We start from the raw sequence: 26,814 nt of genomic DNA on the forward strand, positions 1-26,814 counted from the left end.
TAGGACATATGTCATGCTCTCGGCATGGACTGGCTTGATCCGATCTCACTAGCGAAGATTTAGTACCTGATCTGTTCTCTAGCAACTGGCGATGCATTACCCGCGGTTTCTTCCTGCTTCCAACGCAGTTTCTCGCCACCGCTCAAATGCCAAATCAACCTCCAAGCATGGGGGGCTGTCGTGATCCAGCGCGCCTCTCTACGGATATGTATTCGAGGTTCGCCCGGTCGAAGCAACAACATCCGAGGCAATCAAGAAAGCAGCTCGAATCCCCCCGGTCACGCAGCATGGCCAGTCCAAAAAACGAGGGGACACGACATTTCATGTTGTGTCTGTCGCCACGAGGAGGAAGAAACTGGACGCTTCTTAAAGTTTATGTGGTGCAAGTTTCAATACCCTGGGGTCATCTGCCCGGCTGTCTCCCGGATGCTCCAGTCACTCCCCCAGCGGCGATGTCTGATTCATGTCTACATGGGCCAACACCAACAGGATGGGTCGTGATAGTCTGAGTCGCGTTATAGCTGTAAGTGGTGGACGGACAAGGCGTCGGAGTTGGCGATCAATCAGAGTGAGGAGCAAAACAAAAATCAGGCCTAAGCCAACTTTTACGTGACCCCGTATTTGCTTAGGCCTGCACCATCCACCGGCATCTTACTGCCACTGATACACTTCCAGTTTGTTTTCGAGAGCCCGAATCCAGCTGGCTGGAAGGCAAGTTGAAGGCATAGCACAGCAGGGAGCTATCGTGTATCGTTTCACGGCGCCCGGCATCGGATCTGCCACCTTGTGCTATGAACTCATCGGCCATGGGGACTTGGCTAACCTTAGCAGACACCGGATCCGGCTTGGTTCTCTCGAGCACCGTTGGGATTACCAGGGTCCCGAGTGCGCGACCCGTTGTTTCCACTGAAGCCGAAATTGAATAGGTAGAATATGGAACCGCATCCGGATAGGAGGTAATGCAGCCCGCCGGCTCCCCACGTGTAATGCAGAAGGGTATGTGCCATGTATGTGCCTGGCAGAGGCAGACGGTTGCAATCGGGCCACGAGGCTCTCCTCCATCCGTCAACGGAAACTGGGACGGGAGTTGAAGGGGGAAGCGGAATTGCCCACTACCTAGCAGGAAGACGGTAAGGACGAGTCAAATACTCCATAATGCGTGTCTGATTATCGATGCCCAATCCGAACTTGTTCTCCTCAAGTAAAGGACTAAGATACACATGAAGAAGTGGTTTACCATTTGAAGAATCCCAGGGATGACGACAAGTGGTTGCTGATCAAAAACGGCGGAAGACTGGACCCTTGTGGGGCTCGTGATCCTCGGGGGTGTGGACCCTCACGCCCAACTTGTGTGCGTCACAGCGATCTCGAGAAGATGGAGGGCCGGCGAAAGCACGATAAGGCTCAAACGCCTATTGGTAGACTTCGTGCGACAGAGGAAGGCGATGTTTGCGAATGGGTTCCAAGACTTGAGGGTAATCGGTCCTGTCGTCTTGAACCTCTATCTCGTTAAGGTAGTCTATGGAAGCAGTCACCGATCCCATCGGGCACCCTTCTGGGGGATTTGGACGTCATCCTTCAAGGGACTTGGCAGCGCAGTCATTGAAAAGCTGTCGGGAGGGCTTCATCAAGTACACTGCCGAGAGTACCATCTACCTAATCAAGGACTCGACGCTTGGTGGAGGCCAGCGCTGCTAGGATGCACGGCGCAAACGAGACTGCCGGGTTCATATGGGGGATGAGGCTCGCAGTGCAACAGCATCACGAAGTGGGCAGGGCACTTAGCATATAACGTTATCCGTACTTGGCTCTGAAGAAACCGATCAGGTCTCCTGTGCGACGAGTGATGGGAAAGGAGAAGAAGTTGTTGGATTTAATTCGTCCCCACCTGAGAAAGTCCATGCTGGCCGACAAGCTCCAGCCTTGTCCGAGCATCGTCCTGTCCAGGACAGGAAACTTCCTCTCCTCGCCGGGCAAGGTGAGAGAGCTCAGCAAACGAGGTCAGATAAACGGCCGGGCGCTCGGGCAAAGCAAGGATAGATTTGGACAGCTTGGCGGAATACAGGCTGTTCGAAGGCAAACATCAGACGGACATAAGGGACTCCACTTCCCATGTGGTTCTTGTTCCAATTTCCTTGGAAGGACAGGATGAGAAACCGAATTCATAGTACCCCTCCAAAGCCAAAAAATCAGGGCGCCATCGGCAACCCCGCGGCGGCACATGACCGGACACCTTACATCTCCAGTTGTCAAAAACCTATTACTCCAATCCCTTCATGTTGAAAAAGCTGCTCGAGTTCTCCATATCTCGTACCTTAACATAGTACAGATGTAACTAAGGTATCATCCGGATTAGAAGTGCAGCGGCTGATCTTCCATCCGGCCCTTGAACCCCACCTTTACTCTCGCACACACACACCACGGACAAGAGCTCCTCCCACTGCGCCCCGAACAAGCAGCAAGACGCACACACACAATCACTTAACTGCCACCCTTTCCCTCCCCAAAAACCACCGCTCCACGTGTACAGTCACCGCTCTTTTTCTCACAGCTTCCCCGACATTGACTCGTCACAGCGGTGACTCGAGATCCTCGGGACAAACCTCGTCAGACACACACGGAGAGACAAGTTGCCCATCCGTACCCTTTCTACGGCCCGGTGGGATCCCGCCGCAACCATGGCCGACCCTTCCCGGTATCGATACATGGACTCTGCGGGGAGGCGATCGCCTCCCCTCTACAACCCAGCCCGCTCCTCCATGCCCGTCACCGGGGGCGGCTACAGCTCGCTCTACAGCGGAGACCTCCATACCATGTCGGCCTCCCACCACGGGGCGCTGCCCCGGCAAGAAGAGTACCGCACGAGTACGGTCCCCCTCAGCGCAACCACATATGCCGTAAAAAAGGAACCGCTCGGGAGGAGCACCAGCGTCAACGAGGGCCCTCGAGTTCACCGCATCCACGACCAAAACCACAAGCGGCCAATCATCGTCACTACGAAGCACCACCCGCCCGCCCCGCGATCGGACAGCCCATCGCGTGACCCGTACCGATCGAGCGACGAGGGACAATACTATGCCGAGCCCGCCTCCTCCATCCCTCGCGGCAGAGCTGCCGGTCACGTGCCCACGAGCGTCGCCATGGACGAGGACGAATACCGGCGTCTGAAAAATAGGACTCACCATGACAGATTGAGCAATCGTGGCGCCGAACACTATCGTCCTGCCCGCTCCGGGCCGCTCTACGCCGGGTCGAATCATCGTAGTCACACGCTTGACTTTGAAGATGACGGGTACGAGTACACAAAACCCAGCGACCTTGCGAGATACGACCTGGACCACGACGATCAGCGCCACAGAACTCGTCGTGAGAGCCTCGATCGATACTACCGCCCAACCGTCAGCATCAGCACAGATCTGGCCCGTCCCCTCGACCAGGCCGACAGACGGGCGCGTGGTCCGCCGCCAACAACACGGGGTTTGGACAAGGTGGGCTGGACGACGGCTGGTGGCATCTATGATGGCGCCGGCTCTCGCATGCCGCTGCCACCAACTACCCCTCTGGTCCCCGACGTGCGCCGTTCGGGTCTCCTTGAAACCCCAGGAAGTCCCAGGCAAGAACATCGCGGCGGCCCGCGCCCGCTGTCGATGATTCAGGACAATCTTGGTCGGCCCAGCCATCACGAGGATTACTATTATGACGATATCCGCCACCGCGATCATGACTTGTTTCAGGATGACCGCGTCACCGCTCGCGGTTTTGGTATCCTAGTTGACCCCAAAGATCATGACGAGCATCACAGACCCTCTGAGAAGTGGTATTGGGAGGAACGTCGCGAGCGTCGTGAGCCCCCGAGACACTTTGACACCCGCGAGCCGCTGAGGCGGTCAGATGATGACCTCGAGATAATTCGACACGAATACGATGACCGGGATCATACAAGGCACCGTGAGCACGAATACGTGGTGGATAAACAAGAAGTCAGGCGCGACAGGGAAGACCGGCGATCTGACGATGATGAACACAACAACAACAGGAGGAACAGTGGGAAAGTCAGGGACAAAGTCGCAGCTGGTCTTGGACTTGCCGCCGCCTCTATCGGCCTCAAGTCTGCAGCGAGAGGCAGGGACGATAAAGACAAAGTCAAAGACCCGTCCCCATCAAGAAAATTTAGAGATCAAGAGGTTGAAACTTTCAAGCACGCGGAGGTTGACGCTCGATCAAGACCAGCAAAAAAGGAGCCCTTGCTTGACGACGAAGACTTTGAAATTGTTGAGCATCCAAGGGATCGCGAGAAACGACGGGACGAGAAGGTGACCGAAGGCGAAGCCCAACAGTCCAGAGAGAAGCGTGACGCTGCTGCTGCTTCGTCTCGTGATCACTCGTCGTCCATGGATGAAGGAAAGACAAAGTCTCGCCGGCGTCTTCGAGCTTCCTCGTTCGACCCCAACGACACTGCCGCTCTCGCCGAGATGAAGGCGCGGCTAGCGGAGCTCAAGGCCAAGGAGAATCCACGGCAGATCGAGCGTGATAGCACCGATGACAAGGAAGGCCGCACCGCCCCAGACGCACCCCAGGCTAAGGGTGAACCCTCTCCGGAACGCAAACCATCACCTGTGGAGAAGAAGCCCGAGACGGATCCCGATGCCTCGGCCGTCGTACGCAAGGTTGATGACGACAACAACAACAACAACGGCCGCGACCTTGCGCCTCTGCCGCGGGACGAGAGGCAAGTCCGGGTGGTCCCGCCGCCCAAGGAGCAGGCGGGGCCCGTCGAGAAGAAACCCATCAAGGGCATCCTCAAGCCGCCGCGGCCGCAGTTCCCTGAGGAGCCGAATCCTGTGCGCGAGGGCGTGGCCCCGCACAAGGACGACAAGACCAAGGCGGCGACGGTGCCGCCCGGCGCGCGGTGGACCAAGATCAGCCGTAAGATGGTCAACCCAGAGGCGCTCAAGATCGGCAAGGAGCGGTTTGAGGTCCGGGACGATTTTGTCATTGTGCTGAGGGTGCTGAGCAAAGAGGAGATTCAGGCGTATGCGGCAGCCACGGCGACTTTGAGAGGTAGGTTCTACCCTGCTATATTTAAGAGCTTGTGAGTGGGATGGGCAATATCGGGGTGCTAACATGGCATAATCTGTGCAGAGCGCCGAAAGCGTGAGATGCGTGACGAGGTCGAGCATGATGCCGACGACCGTGACCATCACCTTGTTGAGGACGGCAACGACGAGAAGACGCGGCGGCATCGCCAGCATCGGTTACGAGATAGGGAGGAGGATGACACCTTCGAAAAGCAAGAGCCTGGGGACAGGGATAATAGGAATAGGGATAGGGATTGGGGGAGAGAGCGGGAAAGGGAAAGGGAGAGGGAGAGGGAGAGGGAGAGGGAAAAGGACAAGGACAAGGATAGGGAGAAGCATCGCCGCCATAAGCACGAGTCGGATGCTGAGGGTGATGATGGGCATGAAGCAAGGCGCCACGGGGGCCATCACAGGTCGCACCGGGAGTAAAGGGGGGTTACGGATCTATACGACGGGTATGAGACACGATGTCATGATTGGGCTCTCTTCTCTTGCTCAGCAGCTTTGGGTGATGAGTTCTGGGTCTCGAGCGGAATTTCGAAAAAGCAATCATGTATGACGGATCTAATCCTGATACTCTGGGCGGCGTTTTGCTGGATATGTTCGCTTTTGGATGCCTGGATTAGGAGGAGTTGAAAAGGAGATTTGGTGCTGCTGGGACAGAGTCCTGCAAGGAAATTGGTTTATAAGTGAACGTTATGGCTCATACCGACGATGCTATGGTTTTGTCGTTGATGTGGTAGTCTGCTCGTTCCTCGATCCCGACTCCTTTCCCTGTCTTATGTTGGTGTTGAGGACTACTTACTTGGGACTTGCATGCTCTGGGGCAATCTTAGCTACGTACGAGTTGAGTTGCAACAATGGCGAGAATTTCTACCGGCACTGTGGGCTGGGGTGAGAGGTGCGAGAATATGCTGCTTTCAGTGATGAGAAGAGGATTTGGTCATTGTCATCCCAACCGACCTAAACAAACTTATCAGACATCCTCCATGTTATATTATTATCAGCAGCTTGGCGATTGTTTCTTGGATTCATTACTAGGTCCTTCCGGCTCCGTCATAGTACCCTTATCCTGCATGGTCAAGCCCAAGAATAGCCTAGCATCGAACAAGAACAACACAGCCTCAAGACAAGCAAGGGTAGGCACGTAAGTGGCCCCCCATATGTGTGGATGTCTCCAGGAACAATCGCCGCTTGATACAACTCTAAATCCTACATATGTGATGGTTATATACGTGCTATATAATCACGAGCTCTCACTGCCCAGCTGTATCTTCATCGCCACTGTTTGTTGGAGCTGAGGAGGTAGAAGGACTCCTCAACGCAATCGAGATGCGCCAGTGGCATGGTTGAACTTGTCCATCAACCGGAACATCTCCCACTGGTAGTCAGTCGTACTAAGTAATGAGCAGGTAGCTCTTCCACGGAAAATGCGGCCAGAGTACACAGGTACGAGCCCTCCGCCCTGCATCTTGCGTGCTTTGTAAACAGAAGAAGTTCCCGGTTCATGACTTGTTTCCTCACATCTTCTCTTAGATTTAGCATCATACTCGGGGAGAACGCCAAACAATGTCTAGCTACTAAAATACTGTTTTGACTTTCCAGTTCGGCGTTTGGAGACTGAAGCCTTGGAAGCGGAACTTGTCCGGCAGTGTTAGCTGGCCCGGGGTTTTCACATGCCTGCCGGGAATATCAGGCGCATGTAATTCCCTGCCGGATGTTAGCTGGCTCAGACTCGATCACAGTGTTTCCAGGAAGCTGCGTACAACGTCCGCGAGCTACTTCAATACCTCCAGACGCAAACTTTGCTCTGTCAGGGAGCCAAGGGTTTGAAGATATTGGCATGCTGAACGAGATGCATGCGAGGATATGTACTAGGGAGCTTCTTCCGACAAAACTCCAGTTTCCCGCTACACTACCGACCTGGTTAGCTAAATCTTGTTATATGGCATGCCGTGATATGAGAACGTTCCTCCTCTGTCCATTCCTAGAATCGCCAAGCGGTTTTGATATGCCTAATGCATATGGGGAAGATGTAGTTGATATCAAGATGTCGCGTCTTGTGCCATAACACCGCGGTCCCAAGCGAAGGCTTGCCGACAGCAGGGCAAGGCACATAACAACGGGGGTTCCAGGGGTAGGACGACCCCAGCCCCTGGTCAACACTCACCGAGGTGAATAAGTGAAGCAGGCACACCCAACCGTTGGACAAGGCTGGGCGCATGTTCCCTTGCGGCAAGGAAGTGTGGCCGCGACCGCGCCTGCCCCTGACCGTTGCATGATGCGTACCAGTGAAGGATCCAATGCCATCGACAGTACCTTACCCTTGTCATCTTCTGGCAGCCGAGAGACCCAATGTCTTGTACACCTTCCTTCACAAGGGCTTACAGTAAACGGGACGAACTCATGGGCCAAAAGGCATGGTATCATCACCTTAGAAGTACGCGGATATCACGTCGGCGGCCCTGTCAGTTAGCGGCGCAGCTACCAGGATTTGTACGGAGGCACCAGTTACATGTCTTCACATACCGTAACAGTAAGCCAGGAGAGGGCACGATCGTATATACATGTAAGGTAGATAGACCAGAAAGAGGAATGTTGCAGTTGGCGTACTTGTACAAAGTATACATAAAGCTTGAACCCACGGACAGGCTTGGTGTCTCGATGGTGACATGTCCCACTGCGTTCCATCCCATCTTCAGGAAGGAGCAACAAAATGATGACCACTCCAGGTGGCAAGGGGAGTGAGCGTCCTGCTATGCCATCGCCGATATTCATCAGCTTCCGGAAGCCAAGTTTGTGAATTCCACATCCTTATTGCTTGCTCAAGATTTTGTTATATCCGTAAGCAGCGGAGGAATTTCAGGGTTCAGTACTCACACACACCCACTGCCCGAGCAACTAAAAGGAGAAGGGTAAGATTGGCCTGACTGGGGGAGATATTGTAACGCGTAAACATCGCCCTTTCCAGACGTTAGTTGGACAACAAGTTATGAGAAAGTTGGATATTCCTGACGAGTCATCTGGTTTGAGGCATGTCACGTAAAGTTCGTTTCGCTTTCGTCCGTAACATTCCCCTTGTGATCAGTTGCCGAAAATAGCACGAATTAGTACCGGACAGAGACGCCGCTTGGACTCAGACCGAAAGAGAATCGCACATCCATCATATTAGTAAGGCAACCACCTTACAATGAACTGCCTTACCAGGTAACTGCTCACACCTTGACCGCCGCGCAAGTTCGTCGTCATGAACTGCCAGTTGTGTACAGATTACAGTAAGCACCATTCGATCAAGGGAACTACTATGATATGATGGGTAATAAAAATCTCCATACGGAGTACCACGCTAACCCCGAATATAGGCTTTGGCATAGCCAGTAATACTGTGGATTTCTGCTTGGCCTTTACTAGCACGAAATATAAAACCCGAACTCGTTGGCGTTCCTCGATAGTAAGCTGTTTAGTGCCGCTGGATCCCTATGGCTCTGCCATCGTGCTGTTGTGAGTTGTTGAAAACAAGAGATGCTTTGGAAGAGGCTGTCAAAGTGGAGTTTCGGTGTGTTCAGCTGATTGGTCAAAACGCGTCAATGTGTTGTGCCCCACGAGTACTTGACTAGGGGGTTTTCTTTATGTACGCGACCACAGTAGCCTCCGTCGGTTTTTGATCGGCCATCCGGCCACCAATAACGAGTCACAAGTCCTCTCGGTAATACCGATGACGAAAGAGGGGTGTGGGCCGGGTTGAACGGATCATCATTTCCCAGACGCTATTGTCTGAGACACACTGATGTTTCTGGATTGAAGGACGGGGCACCTACACAGTACACCAGTAAACCACCACAGGCCCCGTGGGCGCGGTCATGCCATGTTTCAAAGCCGAAGCCTGGTCTTCACCTTTTTTTCCTTCGACGAGTCATGGCAATGCTGTCGGTTTATTTTGGTGAAGACCCAACGTTCCAGACACAGCTTGGATGTTGTTTGTCTTGAAACACAGCCCAGATCGTTGCCGTCTGGGTCTATGATTATGTCTTATCGGTGTCCTGTCAATACTAGGCGCTGCTTGATCCTGAGCTTTACGTCAGTCCCGTCGTCTGAGGCCTGCAGTCAACTGACTCGGCCTGGCCTCACGGTCGATCGAAAGGATCGCAGAGATCCTTGGATAGCCGAGATCCGCCATACCTCTCAATTTTTTGTATTTGTTTGATCCGTTCGGTGGCAACGGGCCATTGCTCAAGACAGCCCAAAAGCTGGAGCATTTCTCCGAGCTGTATTTATAGCCAGCAGAGGAGCACTGTCTACTCATTCGAAAGAATCCGAGATGGTTGACTCGACGTTGTTGGCGTGTCGTCTTGGCAATCAACGTTCCACAAGTTACACGCTCCCCGCGCATGGGGACATTCCTTCAGCCCCCCCTAGCTCCCCCCTGAGCTTCCCCAATTTCGGCAAGGCCGGTGGGACCGTAATGCAACACAAGCCAGGGAAGCTTCCCTGTGCAGCTTTCTTCACTGCCCTGTATGCTTATCATCCTGGAACAAGCACCAAGGAGCAACCAGGCCGTTCAGGTGCCCTGGTCTTCCCGTAAGGCTGGGAAGGGGGTGAAAAATTGGGGAATCCATGAAGGTTGGCGTCCACGAACACCAGGGATACACACCATTTCAAGCCACCGAGTCACTCTATTTTCTGATCTTTTGTCGACGTTTACACATCTCAGCGAACACCATTCTTGGCAGGGGTGATGCGACCTCGTCGGTTCCGTAATAAAAGACTCAAGAAATGACTTGATTTGATCGGCCCGGACGAACTTGAAGAGCGCGCGTAAGCATACAAGGTCTACCCCTAATCATCCCCAACTTCCTGGGCAACACGTACCTGGCATGTTGTTCTCGTGTGATTATCCAGAATACGAGCAAATAGTTATTTTCATCACTCAGTCTTCGTTGTCATTGAGAGGGCAATTTTGTCTGTGCCTACACGTGTCTCCTCGGTTGATGACACGATACAGATGCACTGACGGTGATGACTCAAACCATGAAATGAGGGCGGGCCGCGATGACAATACCGAGCGGTGATGCCGTCAGTTGACACCTTCCATGTCCTGAAGCTCTGATGAGCTGTCTGAGAGAGAGGGCATCTGATGTTCTCATCGGGAATTCATTCCGGTGAGAGCACCTTTCCAAAGCGCTGACTACCAGGCATCGCAACGATGTCATTGCAGCACACTGGGCAGCCAGCCTTCCGAGTCGGCGAGCTTGTGTTGATAAAAATGGAATGGTGCGGTGTCTGTCCCGATCCCGATATCAGAGCTCGGAGCAGCTTTAATAGAGGTGGGCAGCCGAGCTCGGTTTCGGACCAGAACGACGATCGTCGGTCGGTACGGTTACCTGAAATTTCTTGTAACTGTCCTCCATACAGAGTACCTTAGTGCTTTTTGAACCAACGACGGACGGGAGGAGGTAGGGAGAAGCTTCCAGACTTCTCCGCGTTCTCAAAACTGCGGCCTCAGTATCTGGCCCAGACCTGATTGTGAGGGGTGAGCAACTTCCACGGTGCCTTAAAACCCGTGGGTTGAGAACTGCAAATTTGGCGCGGCGTGATGGGGGCAGAAGTGAAAGGCTGCCATTCGCGTCACCCCTGCTGCATGCATGGCGAGTGAGAGCTGCTCAGCTTCCTTTGACATGACTGGACCAGTTCTCCGGATCTCGGTTGGCAGCTGGGCTGCGGTTGCCAAGTGCCGACGGTAATAAGTCAACCCAGAACAGTATCTTACCGTGGGGTGCTCTGGGGCCAGACCAACGTGACATCTCTGCGCTGCGTCGCAACCGAGAAAAATGATGCCGACATTAGTGTGAATCGTCCGAAAATCGTAAATGGGCCTTGGAAGGAGGTTTGGTCGGCGGTTGTGACAAGTGTTGTTTCGGTCAAAGATAAGAAGTCGCGACTTCAAAGCCGGGCAAGGTTTCATTGGCCGACTCGGGATGCAGCACCACTGCAGACCGCTTTCCGGTTCTTGTCGAGTTTCGGGCAGGCGCGATGCACTGACGAATCAAGCTGCATCGGAGATGATCTGAATTCTTATGAATAACCTGAGACTGAGTGCGTTTTATGCAGACCGAAGCGATCCATTCCGCCATTTCATCATTGCATCTCGTGAGCGCGCCTTTATTGAGAGACAGCTGGCCGATGTGACCCGGTGTACCTCCAACAAGGGACAAGCAAATGGGCAATTTGATTCCCAGGAGAGCTTGAAGCACTCATTCTGTGACGCTACCCAGCCAGCCATCAATTACTTGCCTGGCTCGCCTGGTCTTTGCAGCTCGCCTGGTCTTTTGCAGCTCGCCTGGTCTTTGCAGCTCGCCTGGTCTTTGCAGCCTGCCGGGCGCCGCTCCGAACCCCTTTCTCCATGTTTCGAAAAAAAAAGAGTGGGAATGCAAAATGAAACTGGAGGACCACCAAGTAGGTATCAATCGCTCAAGAGTCGACCTGGAACATTCATTGAGCTCACCGTTCGTCCCCCGCCGTCTTAGGCCGAGCCATTGACTGACTGCTGATGGCCAGAGATTCGGCCGGGGCCGGGCACCATCCCATTGTTCCATCTCGTATCGGCGCCGGCATGCTGACGGCCCACGGCAGTTGCCCCCATGCTTACGGAACTACAGTGTTTTCCTGTACAGTCGACCTGGGTCGGTTGGTGTTTCTGTGGGCCTCGAGCTCCAAGACTCTGGAACGCCCTTGCCTTGCTAGGATTGTTCATGGGGCCTGTCACTCTCACCACGAGAGCCCCCAAGATGCCAGGTTCATCAGCTTGGAATTCACGTGATGATGCTTGCACCCGCGTGTCTTGGAACCCGCCCCCACATGTCCCTGACTCCCCTGCAGACCAGATATGATAGCCACGCGTAGTGACGGGAGCTTCCTCAAAATGTCTTGCTCATCAGTTTATAAACTGAGGAGGCCTCGCGGCTTTCCCGTAAAGATTGCTTGCTACAGCGGTAAACCTGCACAGAAGCAAACATTCAACCACCAGCCGAGGTCGGGTGTTGTCAAACTTTGTTCCAAGCTGCCAATCGCCGGGGCAGGGTGCTCGCGATCAGCACACGTTACGGCTGTGGCAGCCCGATCGTTTCGTCTTCTCGTTGTCGTTACGAGGAGGAATAATACAGGGCCAACGTATGTCAAGGCGGGTTAAAAGGAAGGATCTCCAACTTGGAGCACCGCCTGTCTTGGACACCTGGGTGTATCGATTTCAATAAGCGACGACATTGATGACCATCGCAGAATGCAGACTTTAGAACCCATAGCTCTGGCTCTTGCCTATGTGGGGCTTCATCTCCAAGACCCTAGCCCGGATGGCGTCCCGCGCGAACTGGTGGCTCCCACTTTAAAAATCCCTGTCCTCAAAATGTGATGTGAAAAGAATCCTGCAAATCAAACTATACGAGTGGAACGCTTAAAAAGTAGCACGCCTGCCTAGGAGCCCTCTCTCTTTTCTTTTCCCTCTTTTCGCATGCCCTGACGAGGGTCATCGCCGTCATCTGGGGCCTTCCATGTGCTGATTCTACACACTGTCGTGTAACTCCCGGTCAGTGCCTTCCCGCAGCTCATCCCGGCACCCCTGCCTGTCGCATGACCAGGCTCCTTCGATCCGAACTGGTCTGGATATCGCAGTCTTCGAAAACTACGAGACCTCCAACAGCCTCTCAGTCAGACAACATTAGAACGCGATATCCGTTGCGAGGACCTGCGCGATCTTTCGTGTCAGCCTTGCGTACGTCTCATAGTGGTCGTTCATATCGCTGACCTTCCTACCCACGATACTAGCTGTCTCGTTTCCTGCAATTCATCGACTGTCACTTTTTTTGTTCACCCCGACGCCGCGTCGAGATCGCGTTGAACATTATCGACCACGAACCGAAGCAGTCGACCACCAACAATTGCGCGGTTCCTGTAACACGGCCTGCTGTTGAATCTCCCGACGCTTTCTCCGCTTTCCCGACCTACAACCGGCATACGTGTATTTGTACTCTCGACCCTCTCATAGCTCGCGCTGTTATCCGTCATCGATCCTGCAAATTCAAAGGGCTGGTTGCCGAGAAGGAATACTCGCCAGGCACAAGCTACAAGAGTCGTCAATCGACAAAATTGCAACGCAAAGGTACGCTGGTCAGCGACCTGCACCTGGCGTGCCCTTCACCTGTTGCCCAATCCATCCGTCAACCCGGTCACTAGCCATCTTCAACATCTTCCGTCAACCCATGCTGTCGGCTTGTGTCTAACTCTTTGCGCCACGCAACGCTCATTAGGCGCGCTTCTTCGAGCATTTCCATTTTCGAACCCAATAGGTATGTGCGGCCGTTTTCCGCTCTTCCAATTCCCGTCGGGTTCCTATCACAGTGCATGGCGCTAGCAAATCAGCTTAAGGCACCTCGGAAATGATGCCAGGGTCTGGGTGCCACAGCCAGCTTGATCCCGTTCCAATCTCGGCAGTGTTCCACCCTAGTCCTCGCATAACACCGCGCAATTCAGCATGCTACCTTGCTGATGCGGTACTGCGTCGCGGGTTTATTATTTCGGATCTTGTCGTCTGTACTTCTGGTTTTGTTTTCGCGGCGCTGACGATTTGTCCCGGTATTCTTGCAGGCTCCCTACGCGCGTCTACCCGTCCGCCGCGATCAAACACTCGAAACCGGCATTGAGGAGACACCTGGCGATTTGTGGAGAAGGAACCAGCGGTTGTCCCCGTCAGAGCCCTGAATGCCCTTCATCTGTAAGTCGCCTGTTGTTATCGACGATTCGCATCCGTCTGATGCATGCATCGGGATGCGTCGCATGGAGTCAAGCGACTCTATCGCGCCTCTGCACCACGCTTGGCTGCTGTGGCGGCGGGAGCACACGGGGTTTCGGCTGTGAACCTGGTTTGCCTGGTCACCTTGGGTGTGATCTACTGCGGGCGCATCCTTCAATGCCGCGGTTCGCTGTCCACAAGACAAAACACCCCAGGTCCCCAGCCGACCAAGGCATCATTCCTTACCGTTTACGTTTTGCCCCTACCCAAGAGTTTGCCGACTGACTGGTAAAAAAAAAAAAAGGAGAAGAAAAGGAACAGAGGCAGCTACAGCGCAGACAGCTATCGACATTCTCTATGGGCTTAATGACAATGGCTCAACACCGGCAGGCGTCTCGCCATTTTAAGGAAGAGCCCGGTCATGACTCGGTGAGTGCCATTTTCACTCGTTGTTTTTCATGCGAATAAATTCCGTTCGCCCGCCGTCGCTCCGTCTTTACTTGGTCTTCTCAAAGCGGCCTGCTTGGCGCGGTAGTACCGTTGACGAGGCAAGCCGATTGGCAATGAGTCCATTCAAATACATCCGTGCTCGTACGGCTTGCTCGGGATAAGTTTATCTTGGGAGTAGGACAGCTACATCGTGGAGGCCACGAACAAAAAAAGGCCCCTGGCTCCCGCTTTTGCGATTTCCCTTGTTGGACAACCAGGCCTGGCTTCGCAGTTGTTCCAGAAAACTGCATGCCGCTGCCGCATCCTTGACTGGGGAGATGCACCCTGGGATTGCAAGGGGGCAAACTGTTTCACCAGCAGCCAGGGCTTCGGTAACCTGCGACAGGGGGCAGTGCCGGTGAGCGAAGCGCGCTTCCGCTCTTGAGAGGGACACTGCTTGCCCTGACAATGAGCCCATACAGACCCTTTTATGGCTCGCTCTGATGTAGCGCCCAACGAGCCACTTCCATGCTCGCGCTGTCGCTTTGTCGCGCAAGTCGACGAGCCGGAAAACGCTTCGACCTCCGAAGGAACACTCAGCCAAGCTGGCGGTGGACCTACCGGTAGGTGCGGAGCACGTACCACAGTACACACACGCTTGCTCGTCCAATCGCGCTGTCGCAAGCCAAAGAACCCGGACAGACTTGTTGCTTTTGATTCTGGCCACCCAGTCGGTGGCCACCTGCTCTCAACGGCGACCCACCCCACGCGCTTCCCCCCACCGCTTGTTCAAGCTCTTGGCGACAAGGAGTCGTTGGAACAGCGATCAAGTTCACCTGACCAAACCTCTGTCTGCGCAATTATTCGCACAGGAGTTGAGAGTCAATGTGGCCGCGTTGACGACAGTTGTGCGACGGGGCATCGCCATTCCCACTGTTTCCTCGAGTGCTCGGGCTTGACACACAGGTGTCGGCGGAGAGTCATGTCGCGTCCAGCGAGTGGAGATTGCAGAACTGGAAGGCGAAATTCTAGCGCACTGTGCGCAGTCCTAGCCTGGTTTGCAACGCGTTTTGGTGGAGCCGCTGGCAAATCACAGTTTGTTGTACTGCACGTCCACAGCAGAAATGTTGTCAAAAGCATGACCTCTCGAGTTTCGCCGTCTCATCTCTCGGATCAGAGCAAAAGGCGGCAAAACGGTTCCCAAGTGGGCATGTCGTCCGGAAGCTTCAGAGTGCAGGTTGGGAGCAATTGAATGATATCCAAAAACCTGTCCCTGTTGCCAGGAGCTCTCAAGCGATCTCACTTGGACGACGCACGGGATGATGCTTGAATTGGGGATGTCGCGGGACTTGGGGAACCACTCTTCGGGAAGACCTGCCAAGGGACAAGGGCTGCGGTGTGTGTGGGCTTCTACACCGCCCCTTGTCGCTGGGACCTCTGGCAGATGAGTTGCTCTGGAGCGTTCTGCCTTTCAGTGGCTGGCACCGGGTGGCCATCCCTAGTTGGGCAATTGTCATGTTACCTGGCTCTCAGAATGATCGTCATTGGCCTCTTTATTTCTTGCCCCCCCTTGCAACCTGCCACCCTCCTCCATGGCGGCGGTTGTCCCACCCTCTCTGTCCCACCACACTCGTCGACTTGCCATTCTTTTTCGCTGTGATAAGGGGACGTGGGCTTTGCTTAGTGTGTTCTGGACGAGTGTCTCGCATCAAAAAGGGCATCCTGGTTGGTATCTATATCAGACAACAAGCCGGCCGGGTGATTGTCACTCTACTTTCGCCCCTGGCCACTCTACGTCCAAGCAGTCCTCGCCCCCCAGCCGTTCATTGCTTTGGTTGCCAACCCCGGGATCAGACATACCGGCATTAGGGACGTTGCTCTCTTGATCCGTCCTGGTTCAGTATCACTGTCTGCTGGTCTGTTTGCCTTAAGCTTTGATTGACGGTTAGTGTTTCTGTCCGTTCCCGCCGTCTCCGGCTCCGAGAGTAAAGTTGCTGCTGGCAGAAATATGTCGCCGAGAAAGAGATGTCAAGTGGCAATTTCAGACCTCGGGAGACGTTTCCGAGTCCTTCGTGACTCCACCTGGTGGGTAGTATTGGCTCCCCCTGCTCATGACCAGTTGGCCTGGGTGCCGCGTGGAATTGAGTCTTGTCCTACAAATCCCACCCCAAATCCCCGAAGCTAGCCCGCCTCACCCGTGGATCCGTCGTCTTTTTTTCCAGGGGACCGACAGTACTTCCCGGCTCCCCAGTCCTTGCACGCGCTTCGAAGGAAAGAAAACCACAACATTCCCAGACGCGTCCAGGGCGGATCAGAACACCCACACATACATGGTTTTGGTCTCAAAGAACCCTGTACCGTGAGGACTAATGGTTGTCTCCTCTATGCAGCATCACACCCACCATCAGCAGCAGGGTCCTGTTCCGCCCCATTTGCAACACTCCCGGCCCTCGAGCGTTGTCCACCAGCATCACAGCCAGACCCCGGCACAACCGCAGCCGCCGCAGCCTCCCCAACATTCAAGCGCGTACTCGTACCCTCAGCAGAACCAGGGGGCAAATTCGCAAGACCACGGCCTGCCCTATTACGCCCACGCGAGCCCCTACAGCACGCCAGGTGCGACTAGCGGATACACCTCTGCAGGTCAGTGTTTTGCCTTCCTTGTGCTAGCAACACTCCAACACAATCATCTCAGACGGCATAAGCTAACGCGCCTTCGCAGACACGGGCGATATGATGGCTGCCACGATGCCGAGGCCGTACCCGCCAATCTCGTACCACACTCCGCAGTCGAACTCGCCGGCTTCAGTGGCGTCGCCCTCGGGTCACGACCAGCAGAGAAGCATGTACGCACAACCTCCTTCGCAACTGCACCAGCAGTCGATGTACTATGCTCCGCCTCAACAACAGTATTCATCCATGCCGGCCCAGGCGGGGCAGTCGCCGTACGCGCAACACCCGCAGCACGCGCAACAGTCGCACCAGCCCATGGGTTCGCAGCCGGGCATGATGATGTCGCACACGCCCCCTCAGCACTCCATCAGCCAGCATGCACCGCAGCATCCGCAATCAGGGGTGACAGTCAGCCCGCGTCCGGATACGAAGATCGAGACGCACGGCCTGAACCAGCGGATGCCAGGAACCTCTGCCCCCGTTTCCATGGGGAGCGCCTCGTCAACGAGCCCTCAGAACGGCGCTTTGTCGACACCAACCACGTCAACCGCTGGTGGTGTGAATCCTAATGCCGCTCCTGGCCCGATCCCGGCCACTACGCCGCTAGTGGTTAGGCAGGATACGAACGGCGTCCAGTGGATTGCGTTCGAGTATTCACGGGACCGCGTCAAGATGGAGTACACGATCCGCTGCGACGTCGAATCGGTGAACCAGGACGAGCTGACGGCGGAGTTCAAGGCCGAGAACTGCGTCTACCCTCGCGCTTGCTGCCCCAAGGACCAGTACCGCGGCAACCGGCTGCAATACGAGACGGAGTGCAACTCGGTGGGCTGGGCGCTGGCATCGTTGAACCCACCACTGCGCGGCAAGAGGGGCCTGATTCAGCGGGCCGTGGACAGTTGGCGTAACAGCAACCAGGACCCGCGCCTGAGGAGCCGTCGCGTCCGCCGCATGGCAAAGATGAATTACCGCAATAGCGGCAAAGCTGGTTCGACCACCCCCCACACTCCCCACATGCCTGCCGCCGCCGCCCCCGGCTCGACGGGCATGTCGACACCGACACCCATGGGCGCCGGCACCAACGCGGCCATGGGCAAGCCCGGGCTCAACAACATGGCGCCGCAAATGCACCATCACCACGGCGGCCAACCGGACGGAAGCGCTCAGGGAGGAGACGAAGTCGGTATGTTTCACCAGATGGCCTAAAGCGCGCGCGTTGTTGTTGTGATTAAGTGTGATACCTCTTCGAGTCAACTTGTTCTACATGCGCCTGTCATTTATCTTTGATTTCTTCGGTCGTGTCGGGAATTTCTGGGGATGCTCGTTTGGTCCTCGTCCTATATACCGGCGCGCGCGGCGACCCGATTTCGAGCACCGTTTTCTTAAGGGCGACAACAGGAACCTGGTACAAAAAGAAAGAACTGTACATTACATTAGTCGCGTCTGCTGTTAAGTTGTTTTGCTGGTTCTCGGTCGTCTGGCTGGCTGCTGGCAGAAGCTGTTGCATTGCACACTCTCTGCTCTGCAATTGGCGCACACTCATCAGCATCGCTCATCACATATCAACCAGCACCTTCATCCTTACAACACACACATATCTGCGCGAGTGTCTTTGACAGGGAGCCTGATTTCGCCATGATGGCACCTCGAGATGCTCGCTATCTGTATTCTTTGCTGCGCCGTTTGAGATTTGCGAGTTGCTGCTCTTGCTGCGCTGTTTTGGTTCTCGGAGTATCACACTTGCATCATCCAGCGCGCGCGCTTTGCCAAGGCCTGGCATGGGCTGACCCTGAAATCCTGGGGGGGAGTAAAAGGCCGATTTGGCTAACAACTTTGATTATAGGCCAAGGAGACTATGCTGACGACCAGCACCACCACCATCACCACCAGCCCGCCGCCGCCCAGCCCGGCGCTGAAGAACGGCCTGCCCAAGTGTTTACCGGCTACGGCCACTACAGCGGTGCACCACACGGTCCGTCTATGTCATCGATCCACGACACGCACGGCAATTCCGCCCACGGTGCCGCCATGGCGGCTCACCGGTCGAGTCTCTCGCGCGGCGTTCCGGACGCGCCCGCGGATCTCTTCCCGGACATCCCCGAGGCCAAGAAGCGCAAGTTCATTCTCGTCGAGGACACGGATCGCCACAGCCGCCTGAGGGTGCGCGTCACGCTGGACGTCGTTGACACGCGCGAGATCCCGGACAGCTTCCGCAAGAAGAACAGCGTCTACCCGCGGTCCTTCTTCCCGCGTGAGATGCAGAGCCCCCCTCCTAGTGCGACGGGCAGCAGGTTTTTTACTGAGGATGCGAGCGATGCCGACGATGATGGGATCACCGAGACGGAGGGCCGCGGGGCGCCGCGCGGCGGGCGTTCTTCGAGGCGCGCTGGCAGGTGCATGGTCAAGGTGCCCTTGGCGGAAGGACAGGAGGGTGAAGTCGCAGTCCCCCGGATCCGCAGGGCGACGAGGGGCAAGGAGGTCCGTCTGAACGATCTGGGTTATCGGATGGCGTGGCTGCAGAGCCGTGTCTTTGCGGAGCGGACCGTGTTCCTGCAGCGAGCATGTGAGTTTGTGGTTTTCTCGTTTCCTTTCTTTTTGGGGAGGGTGGTTGATGGTTTTTGCTGACTCGTTCTCGGGCAGTGGATTGCTACCGCAACAAGACGCGGGCCGCCATGGAGAGCGTCAGCCAGGACATCAAGACGGAGGCGCCGCACTACGAGACGCGCGTCGGGAAGCGCAAGTGGAACGAGCGCGTTCGTCTGGGCGGCGAAAAGGACGACGAGTAGAATCCTATTCGGCAGATCATGATGTGGGGGTTCAGGCAAGGGGGCCGCCGTGCGTTGACACTGTCATGAAGATGTTTGATGAGTCGACACGCTGGCGCGAGGTTGACGGATGGAATGAGCCAGGCGTTTTGAACTGGTCATCGCCCTGGTGGACGCTGATTTTGCTGGGTTCGAGCCATGCTCCCCCGGCGTATCTATTGCGCTGGTCATGGGCTTGGGCGATGTCGCGTATGAGGTCGGGTACGACATATGAGATCGGGCTGGACGTGGCACGGGTCTCGCTGTTTAGAGGGCTACAGGCCAAGGCATCACTGCCGATTGTCAAGTTAACAATGTGTATTCAAGAAAGTATGGGCTTTGTGAGAATAGGAACAGTGTAACAGAGAATGGATGTACAAGCATGGGTATGTCTGATCGCACTGCTTCTGGTCACTGAGTGTTTACCGTTTTTCGGTCCATCTAGGTGCCTTCCCCAGACCAGTGGATTGATACAGGTATCTCACGTCTTCCAACGTCCGATAGCATCAATGACTGATTGAACCTACTGGCGCTGTTGACCACCGGTGACTCTCTCGCCTCCTTTTTGCCGGCTTCTTGACATTCACTCCTGCTCATTTCTTCTACTTCCCCCGCAACCAATTCACCAGCGTCTCCGGGGATGCGGCATTCTCCCAGTGCTCGACGGCCCTCCCCATCTCATCAAACCTCCACACCCCACAAAAGGGCATCTCAATCCTCCCGCGTGGTGGTCCTTTTCCTCTTCTCTCGCTGCCTACCTCGTGTTTGTCTTCCTTGTTCCTATCCCCACCATCCTCCCCGCCCCCATCCCTTCCTCCTCCATCTTCCCTATCATCGTCATCACCACCATCATTCCGATGAGTCCCCTCCCTCCGAGACTCAGCACTAGCACCAGCGCCGGAACCAGCTCGTGAATGATCCTCCGTACTCCTACGAAAAGAAGGAGTGGGGGAACAACAACCGGCCTTCAGCACGCCCATGACGCACCCAAAACTCTGGTCTTTTGCTACGGTGATGCTCTCGACGTCCATCGAGAGCGTGCCACACGTCAGCGCGACGAGCTCTTCCTCGTGCTGCTGCGCAGCCGCGATCCCGATGAGTGGTGGCCGCGGACGCAGGTGCGGGTGCGGGTGGTGGTGGAGGGGGAGGTTCCGGTCGGCTGGGTGCAGGATGATGTCTGGCGCGGCGATCTCGGAGAGGCGGGTTAGGTCCTTGTAGAGGTAGGCTAGGCGGGCTTGCGCGGTTGTGAGGGCCGGGGGTGATTCTCCTTTGAGTGTTGTTGTTGGGTTCATGGTGGCTGGGGTAGGTTTTGTTTGGTGTGTCTGGTGGTTCGTTGGTTGATGGGCGTTTTTGACTTGGTGTTGGTGCTTGGGAGATGAGGCTGGGAATTGAGAGAATTGTAGGGAGATGGACTCGGAGCTGGGCGAAGTTGATTGGGAATGTTTGGGTAGTAGGTAGTTTGGTGTCAGGTTGTACAGGAAGGGACAGCTGCTGGTGCTCGGAGGTCCGATGGGAGAAAAGGTGATGTGGCTGGCCAGACACAAGGTAGGTAAGCGTTCTCTTACCAGCAGGACTGGAGCAACTGGGAAGCTGCAGAACTAACAAGTAAGTGCCTTGCTGCCAATTCATCTCGGGACAACAGAACGAGTGAACTGTAATCGGGGGGGCTTGAGTGACAGTTAAATCCAGAGCTGCGAACAGCGCCTATTACCATTCCCTCCATCAGCGGTATCGCTCTTGAGATCTCGAAATGGCCTCGCCTCAGCAGTATGTGTAACCTGGAAACACTCTGTAGCTCATATCGGGCAAAGCGACCTTGCTGTCGCCGCCACGAGTCTCGCGGAAACGATCAGGTCAGTAAGGACTTGCATCGTATAAGCACGACTAAATAATGAAAAGAAGACCATACGTCATGTACATCGCTGAAGAATCAAAAATAACACAAAGAAAAAGGCAAAGAGAAAAAGAAGTAGGAAGAAAAAAAGAAAAAAGGAAAGGAAAGAGAGTGTTAATTCAACAGTCCCGCCTCACAAACATGTCGTCCGTGACGTGACACGCCCACCTTCCCAACCTCACGCCTTAAAGACTTCCGGCAACTTGAGGGTGAGTGAAGTAAGGTTCCGGATATTTAAGGTAACTATGAAATACACATCTCTGCCTCCAGAGATTCAACCTTACAGTTCGAAGGCCATCTATAGCAACATTACAATGTGGGAGCACTTAGAGTGGTGGTTAACAAACACTCCCTACTTACCTCTTAGTTTCCACCTTTTCTCCTCATTCCGACCCAGCAGTGTACTCTCGAAACTCTTTCCCCCCTCCTCCTCTTTCTCCCCCAGGCTATCCCCTATTATCGGTCATCCGTTATATCCCAGGGTCTTGCTGGACTTCCAAGTCAAGTGCCCCAAACACAGAAACCCCTGAAATATATCCACTTACTCACCCGCCTCAGCTGGCGCCCACCTAGTCCCCGTTTCACAACCAACTTTTGCTGTCTCAGCAAAGAACTCAGATTTAGAACTACCCGGGGACCCTGTTCAGGGCGAGCCCACCACCCCAAGGAACATGACAAAGTCCGAAACACCTTAACCGCGCTGTAGGGGGTGATGAGACATACAACATCCCAGATCAGGGGTTATCCGAGTCACGGAACACAAACACTTTATGTCAGTTACTCGACTCGCGATATACATTTTTTCCAGGTGTCTGTCTGATAATAAGCTGGGTTAAGGAATCCTGGCTACGTTTTATCTCCCCGTTATAGACTGGTTCAATGTTTTTCCACTCTGAACCCACTTAGCTACTTGCTGCCTTACCTACCAGTTGACAACCCCTCGAGTTATTCACTCATTACACTCAAAAACCACAACAGCGCGATGCATGAACTCCGTAAAATATCGTCATAACATCGCCGGCCTATTGAGATGAGCAATGAAGTAAGGAAACGAACACAATAAGATACGTAAGAAAACAACGATCGAGACCGTCTTCCCATTCTTTTTCTAAGAGGTTATAAAGGACGACGCAACGCCCACCCCGCGTGCCAAACCGCCAACAACAAGCCGCATCAAAATAGCCGCAGATTATGGACCAGAGCATTGCCTTCCTGTCCGTCGTAGAAATAAAAAGAAGAATATGGTACACACTCCTTCCCGCAAGTGGCTTGTCCCATGGGCTCCGAGTATGGGGCGGCGCCGGGAGGGGTCAGGGTGGTAACATTGGCGAAACGGACAAGAGCTGTGGTTTAGGCACCTCCGGCCGCCCGGCATGCGGCTTCTTGTTGATTGCAGTCAGCGACCGTCGAGCCCTGGGCGGCTCCGGAGTTGACAGCATTGGCGCAGCCATTGTTCTGGATGGCACAGGCGCGCTGAACCGCGGCCGCCCTGTTCACGAAGGTGTTGCCATTGACCGAGAACGGGCGGGCAGCATCGCCCGAGTCCTCTACTGCGGGCGCTGCGATGCCGGCAATGGCGCTACCAGCGTTTGCGTTGGCGCCGCCACCTTGGTTAGTGCCGTTGTTGGGTGTAGCCGCATTGTTCTGGGCGCCCGCTCCGACGTTGCCTCTGCCGCCACCGCCGTTTCCTCTGCCGCCGCCTTGGTTGTTGTTGCCAGTATTGTTGCCGCCGTTGTTACCGGCACCCTGACCGGCACCTTGACCAGCACCCTGACCGGCACCTTGACCGGCACCTTGACCGGCACCTTGACCAGCACCTTGACCAGCACCTTGACCAGCACCCTGGCCGCCGTTGTTACCAGAGTTACCGGCGTTGTTATCAGCACCGTTGCCCGCATTGCCACCCTGATTGCCACCTTGGTTGCCCTGATTGTTGCCAGCGTTACCACCCTGGTTGCCGCCTTGGTTGCCCTGGTTGCCGCCTTGGTTGCCCTGGTTGCCGCCTTGGTTGCCCTGGTTGCCCTGGTTGCCCTGGTTGCCCTGGTTGCCCTGGTTGCCCTGGTTGCCACCCTGATTGCCACCTTGGTTGCCCTGATTGTTGCCAGCGTTGCCGCCTTGGTTGCCCTGGTTGCCACCTTGGTTGCCCTGGTTGCCACCTTGGTTGCCCTGGTTGTTACCAGCGTTGCCACCTTGGTTGCCGCCTTGGTTACCAGCGTTGCCTCCCTGATTCCCGCCTTGGTTGCCGCCCTGGTTGTTGTTGTTGTTTCCACCATTGTTATTATTGTTGTTATTGCCGCCATTTCCGCAGGCGCCGCCGACACTGAAGTAGCGACAGTCCTCCTGCGAACCACGCTGGGCAACGGGCATCAGAACAGGCTGGTGATTGGAGGCGCTGGTTATAGTGCAGACACGGTAGCAACCGGCTGGGAGACCTCCGGTTACCTCAGCGCTGAGCAGGCCCTGGCCGTTTCCGGCGTCATTGATGCCCTTGAAGAAGGCGAACTTGGTGGCATCAAGCGGCTGGGTGGGGTTCAGGGTGTCGCCCGTGTCCTGGACCGTAACGTGGACATGGCCGATAACCTGGCCAGCTCCGTTGAGGTCTTGTGGAGCCGAGTAGTAGGTGCTCGTGGCGTTGGTGAAGGAACCGGCCTGCAGATTGGCAACGTTGACCTGGATGTCGAAGGTCGTAAGCTCCTCGAGGTCGTCATTGTTCTTGGGGTTGGTAATGACGGTCGAGACCATCCTGTTGACGGCGGGAATCTTGCCCATTGCTACCGATGGTTAGCGAGGAACCCGCTGTCTGACGGGATGGATGCACATACGGATACCGTTGCAGGAACCATCGCGGTTCTGCAGACCGTTGGTCAAGGTCTCGCCTGCGCAGTAATTGATGAAGTTGTTGTCGGAACTGGACAGAATTAGCGCCATGAACTCAGACTGCTATGGAACAGGCATAGACGTACACGGCCGACTCGACCTGACCATCCGCGGCCTGCGCACCATTCTGGCCGGTGGACTGCGAGCCGGTTTGGATAGCGTTTGGTGCCAGGCAAGTTTCGCTGGCACCGTTGTTATTATTATTGTTCCCCCCATTGTTGTTGTTGTTGTTTCCCCCATTGTTGTTGTTGTTCCCCCCATTGTTGTTGTTGTTCCCCCCATTGTTGTTGTTGTTTCCACCACCAAATCGCCCGCCCCGGTTCTGTCGTCGTTCCAGCGTGCTGGACGGTCTGTAATGGTGGACCGTGGCCGCCTCGGCAGCCATGGCCAGACCCAAAAGGGCCGTTACCGCAGTCTTCATCAACATGCTGGGCACTTGTTCGAGGGATGCCAATGGGATGTTGAACAGAACTAGGCTCCGCGGGAGCTGAGAGTCGAATGGATGAAAGATGGTGCCAGACCGTCAGAAGCAGAAGCGATATCAAAGGAATGATGGCGACAGCTGCTGTCGGTAAATTGGGATATGTATTGTACAAGTACAACCCGCGTCCGAAGAAAGGAACGAATGGAAAGGAAGAAAAGAAGGACGGACGACACAACTACCACCGCATAGAGTGAGAACGGGATATGGTTGAAGAAGAAGGGCGACGACGGGTCCTGAGGCCCGCACCAAGTGTTTAAGAGAAGAGGCGCCTGTGGGAGCAGGGGTGTGTGCTGCGACGGCGATCCGACGGAGAGCGCCAAGGTGTTTCTCATGTCATGGCAAGCCAAGCGGTTTCGAGACCTTCCGGAGCCCCTCCCGCAGGGATTACCACCAAGCTTTTTACGGCCAGGAACTTAGGTAGTCTGTATCATCCAGCGCCAGGGCAGTAGGAGGGCCGGAGAGAGGAATAAGGTGTGTGCGGCTCCACGATTCCAAAACGCGGTGCAGGGGTTGGGGGGCGTCTGACAAAGGATGGGACAAAGGGGAGGAGGCAGAGATGCAACCTGTAGGAATCCGTACCTGCATAATCAAACTCCCGGTTCAGACTTTTAGGGTTGGGACGGAAGGGGACCCTGGGGAGCTCCTGCCTTCCATCTCTGACACTCGGGGTCATGAGGGGGCCCGGCGTCCCTCCGGGCCTTTGACTTTGAGAGTTGTGGGCAGCACGAGCGGCGAAATAGGAAATGCCTAGCCAGGTACCTTGCAGACCACATCACCGCCGTCTTGGTTGGTCAAGTTTGACCGACTCTCAGAACTAGAACTCCAACTCGTTTGGACCAGCCAATCGCCAACAAAAGCCGGCGGTCCGGTGTACGAGAAAGGGGATTTGCGGTCTACTGTAGCCCGGTCTTTCCAGAAAGACTAAGGATAAAGGCGCCGTGTTGCCGCGCTGTTCAGAGTTCTCTACACCAACTCCATCAGAGCGCGTGCAAAGGCGAGGTCGTTGGACTGAAGTTGATGCGGCTTCTGTGCCAGATGCCATGTCTGGCCCCTGCCCGTCCCATTATGGCCAATCAACGGCCCCTGACAGAGGCGATCGGACGTCTTGTGTCTCGGGATGCAGCGCAAGCGAGCGAGCATTAACTCCGACCCCTGTCGTGGTGTCATTCTCCACTCGGCATCAGGCGCTTCTCGGCCCCGGCCCGACCACTCATCCCTTCCTCAACCGCCAGCCCGGCAAGGAGTTCAATTGACAGCCGGTCGATGCTCACTGTGGACGGATATCGACAGCCCTTCAGAAAATCACGGCAGCGATCTTCCTCCGCCGCCCACCGGCGCATTGCCCTCGGTTGCGGTCGTCTGTGTCAGAGTTCTATCTTCCTGCTCGGTGCTCGGAAATAGCGGCACACTTGACTAATTTAGGGGCGACTTGGTTAAACAAAAGTTGCAGACCCCCGTTGATGAAGCTGGTCTATCACCACTGGCAGGCCAAGATGCTGGCAGTATCATGGCTATACTTCGAGTTACCGTCCGACACAGGGAAGCTGCCCGTTTCTCTCTAAACATTGCGGCCGGCCAAGTGGATGCGGACACTGACTCGATCCCCGTGGCAAAAGCCCCTGTTCGTGGCGAAAGCCCACATTGAACATGCACAGTTCTTCATAAAAGAACGATGACAACATGGATCGGACTGGCAACGGAAATAAACTAGCATAGTAGGCTCCCTTGTGACTTTCGGACTGGGACTTCGCACCTAAAGTCTCCGAGTTTCCCGGCCGAGCAGCAGCCCTGCA

General features: G+C 55.2%; 4 protein-coding genes across 4 annotated transcripts; 2 read left to right on the plus strand and 2 right to left on the minus strand.

Annotated features, from left to right (window-relative positions):
- Positions 1–2,678: 2,678 nt before the first annotated feature.
- On the plus strand, positions 2,679–5,507 carry N657DRAFT_655042 (uncharacterized protein; the record flags this gene model as incomplete). Its single annotated transcript, XM_062794553.1, has 2 exons — positions 2,679–5,061; positions 5,143–5,507. 2 exons carry the CDS (start codon positions 2,679–2,681, stop codon positions 5,505–5,507), a joined length of 2,748 nt encoding a protein of 915 aa, XP_062648606.1.
- An 11,166-nt stretch (positions 5,508–16,673) lies between these two features.
- N657DRAFT_655043 (uncharacterized protein) lies at positions 16,674–19,748 on the plus strand (the record flags this gene model as incomplete). Its single annotated transcript, XM_062794554.1, has 4 exons — positions 16,674–16,932; positions 17,012–18,145; positions 18,806–19,525; positions 19,603–19,748. 4 exons carry the CDS (start codon positions 16,674–16,676, stop codon positions 19,746–19,748), a joined length of 2,259 nt encoding a protein of 752 aa, XP_062648607.1.
- A 446-nt stretch (positions 19,749–20,194) lies between these two features.
- N657DRAFT_334915 (uncharacterized protein) lies at positions 20,195–20,870 on the minus strand. The gene has a single exon (XM_062786875.1). The coding sequence runs from the start codon at positions 20,795–20,797 to the stop codon at positions 20,369–20,371; it is 429 nt and encodes a 142-aa protein (XP_062648608.1). The 5' UTR covers positions 20,798–20,870; the 3' UTR covers positions 20,195–20,368.
- A 2,140-nt stretch (positions 20,871–23,010) lies between these two features.
- Positions 23,011–24,964, minus strand: N657DRAFT_569701 (uncharacterized protein; the record flags this gene model as incomplete). The annotated part of the gene is made up of 3 exons (XM_062788679.1): positions 23,011–24,431; positions 24,483–24,568; positions 24,624–24,964. The coding sequence occupies 3 exons, from the start codon at positions 24,962–24,964 to the stop codon at positions 23,011–23,013; spliced, it is 1,848 nt and encodes a 615-aa protein (XP_062648609.1).
- Between the last annotated feature and the right edge of the window lie 1,850 nt (positions 24,965–26,814).

Source organism: Parathielavia appendiculata (assembly GCF_033297405.1).
Source record: "Parathielavia appendiculata strain CBS 731.68 unplaced genomic scaffold N657scaffold_4, whole genome shotgun sequence".
NCBI lineage: Eukaryota > Fungi > Ascomycota > Sordariomycetes > Sordariales > Chaetomiaceae > Parathielavia > Parathielavia appendiculata.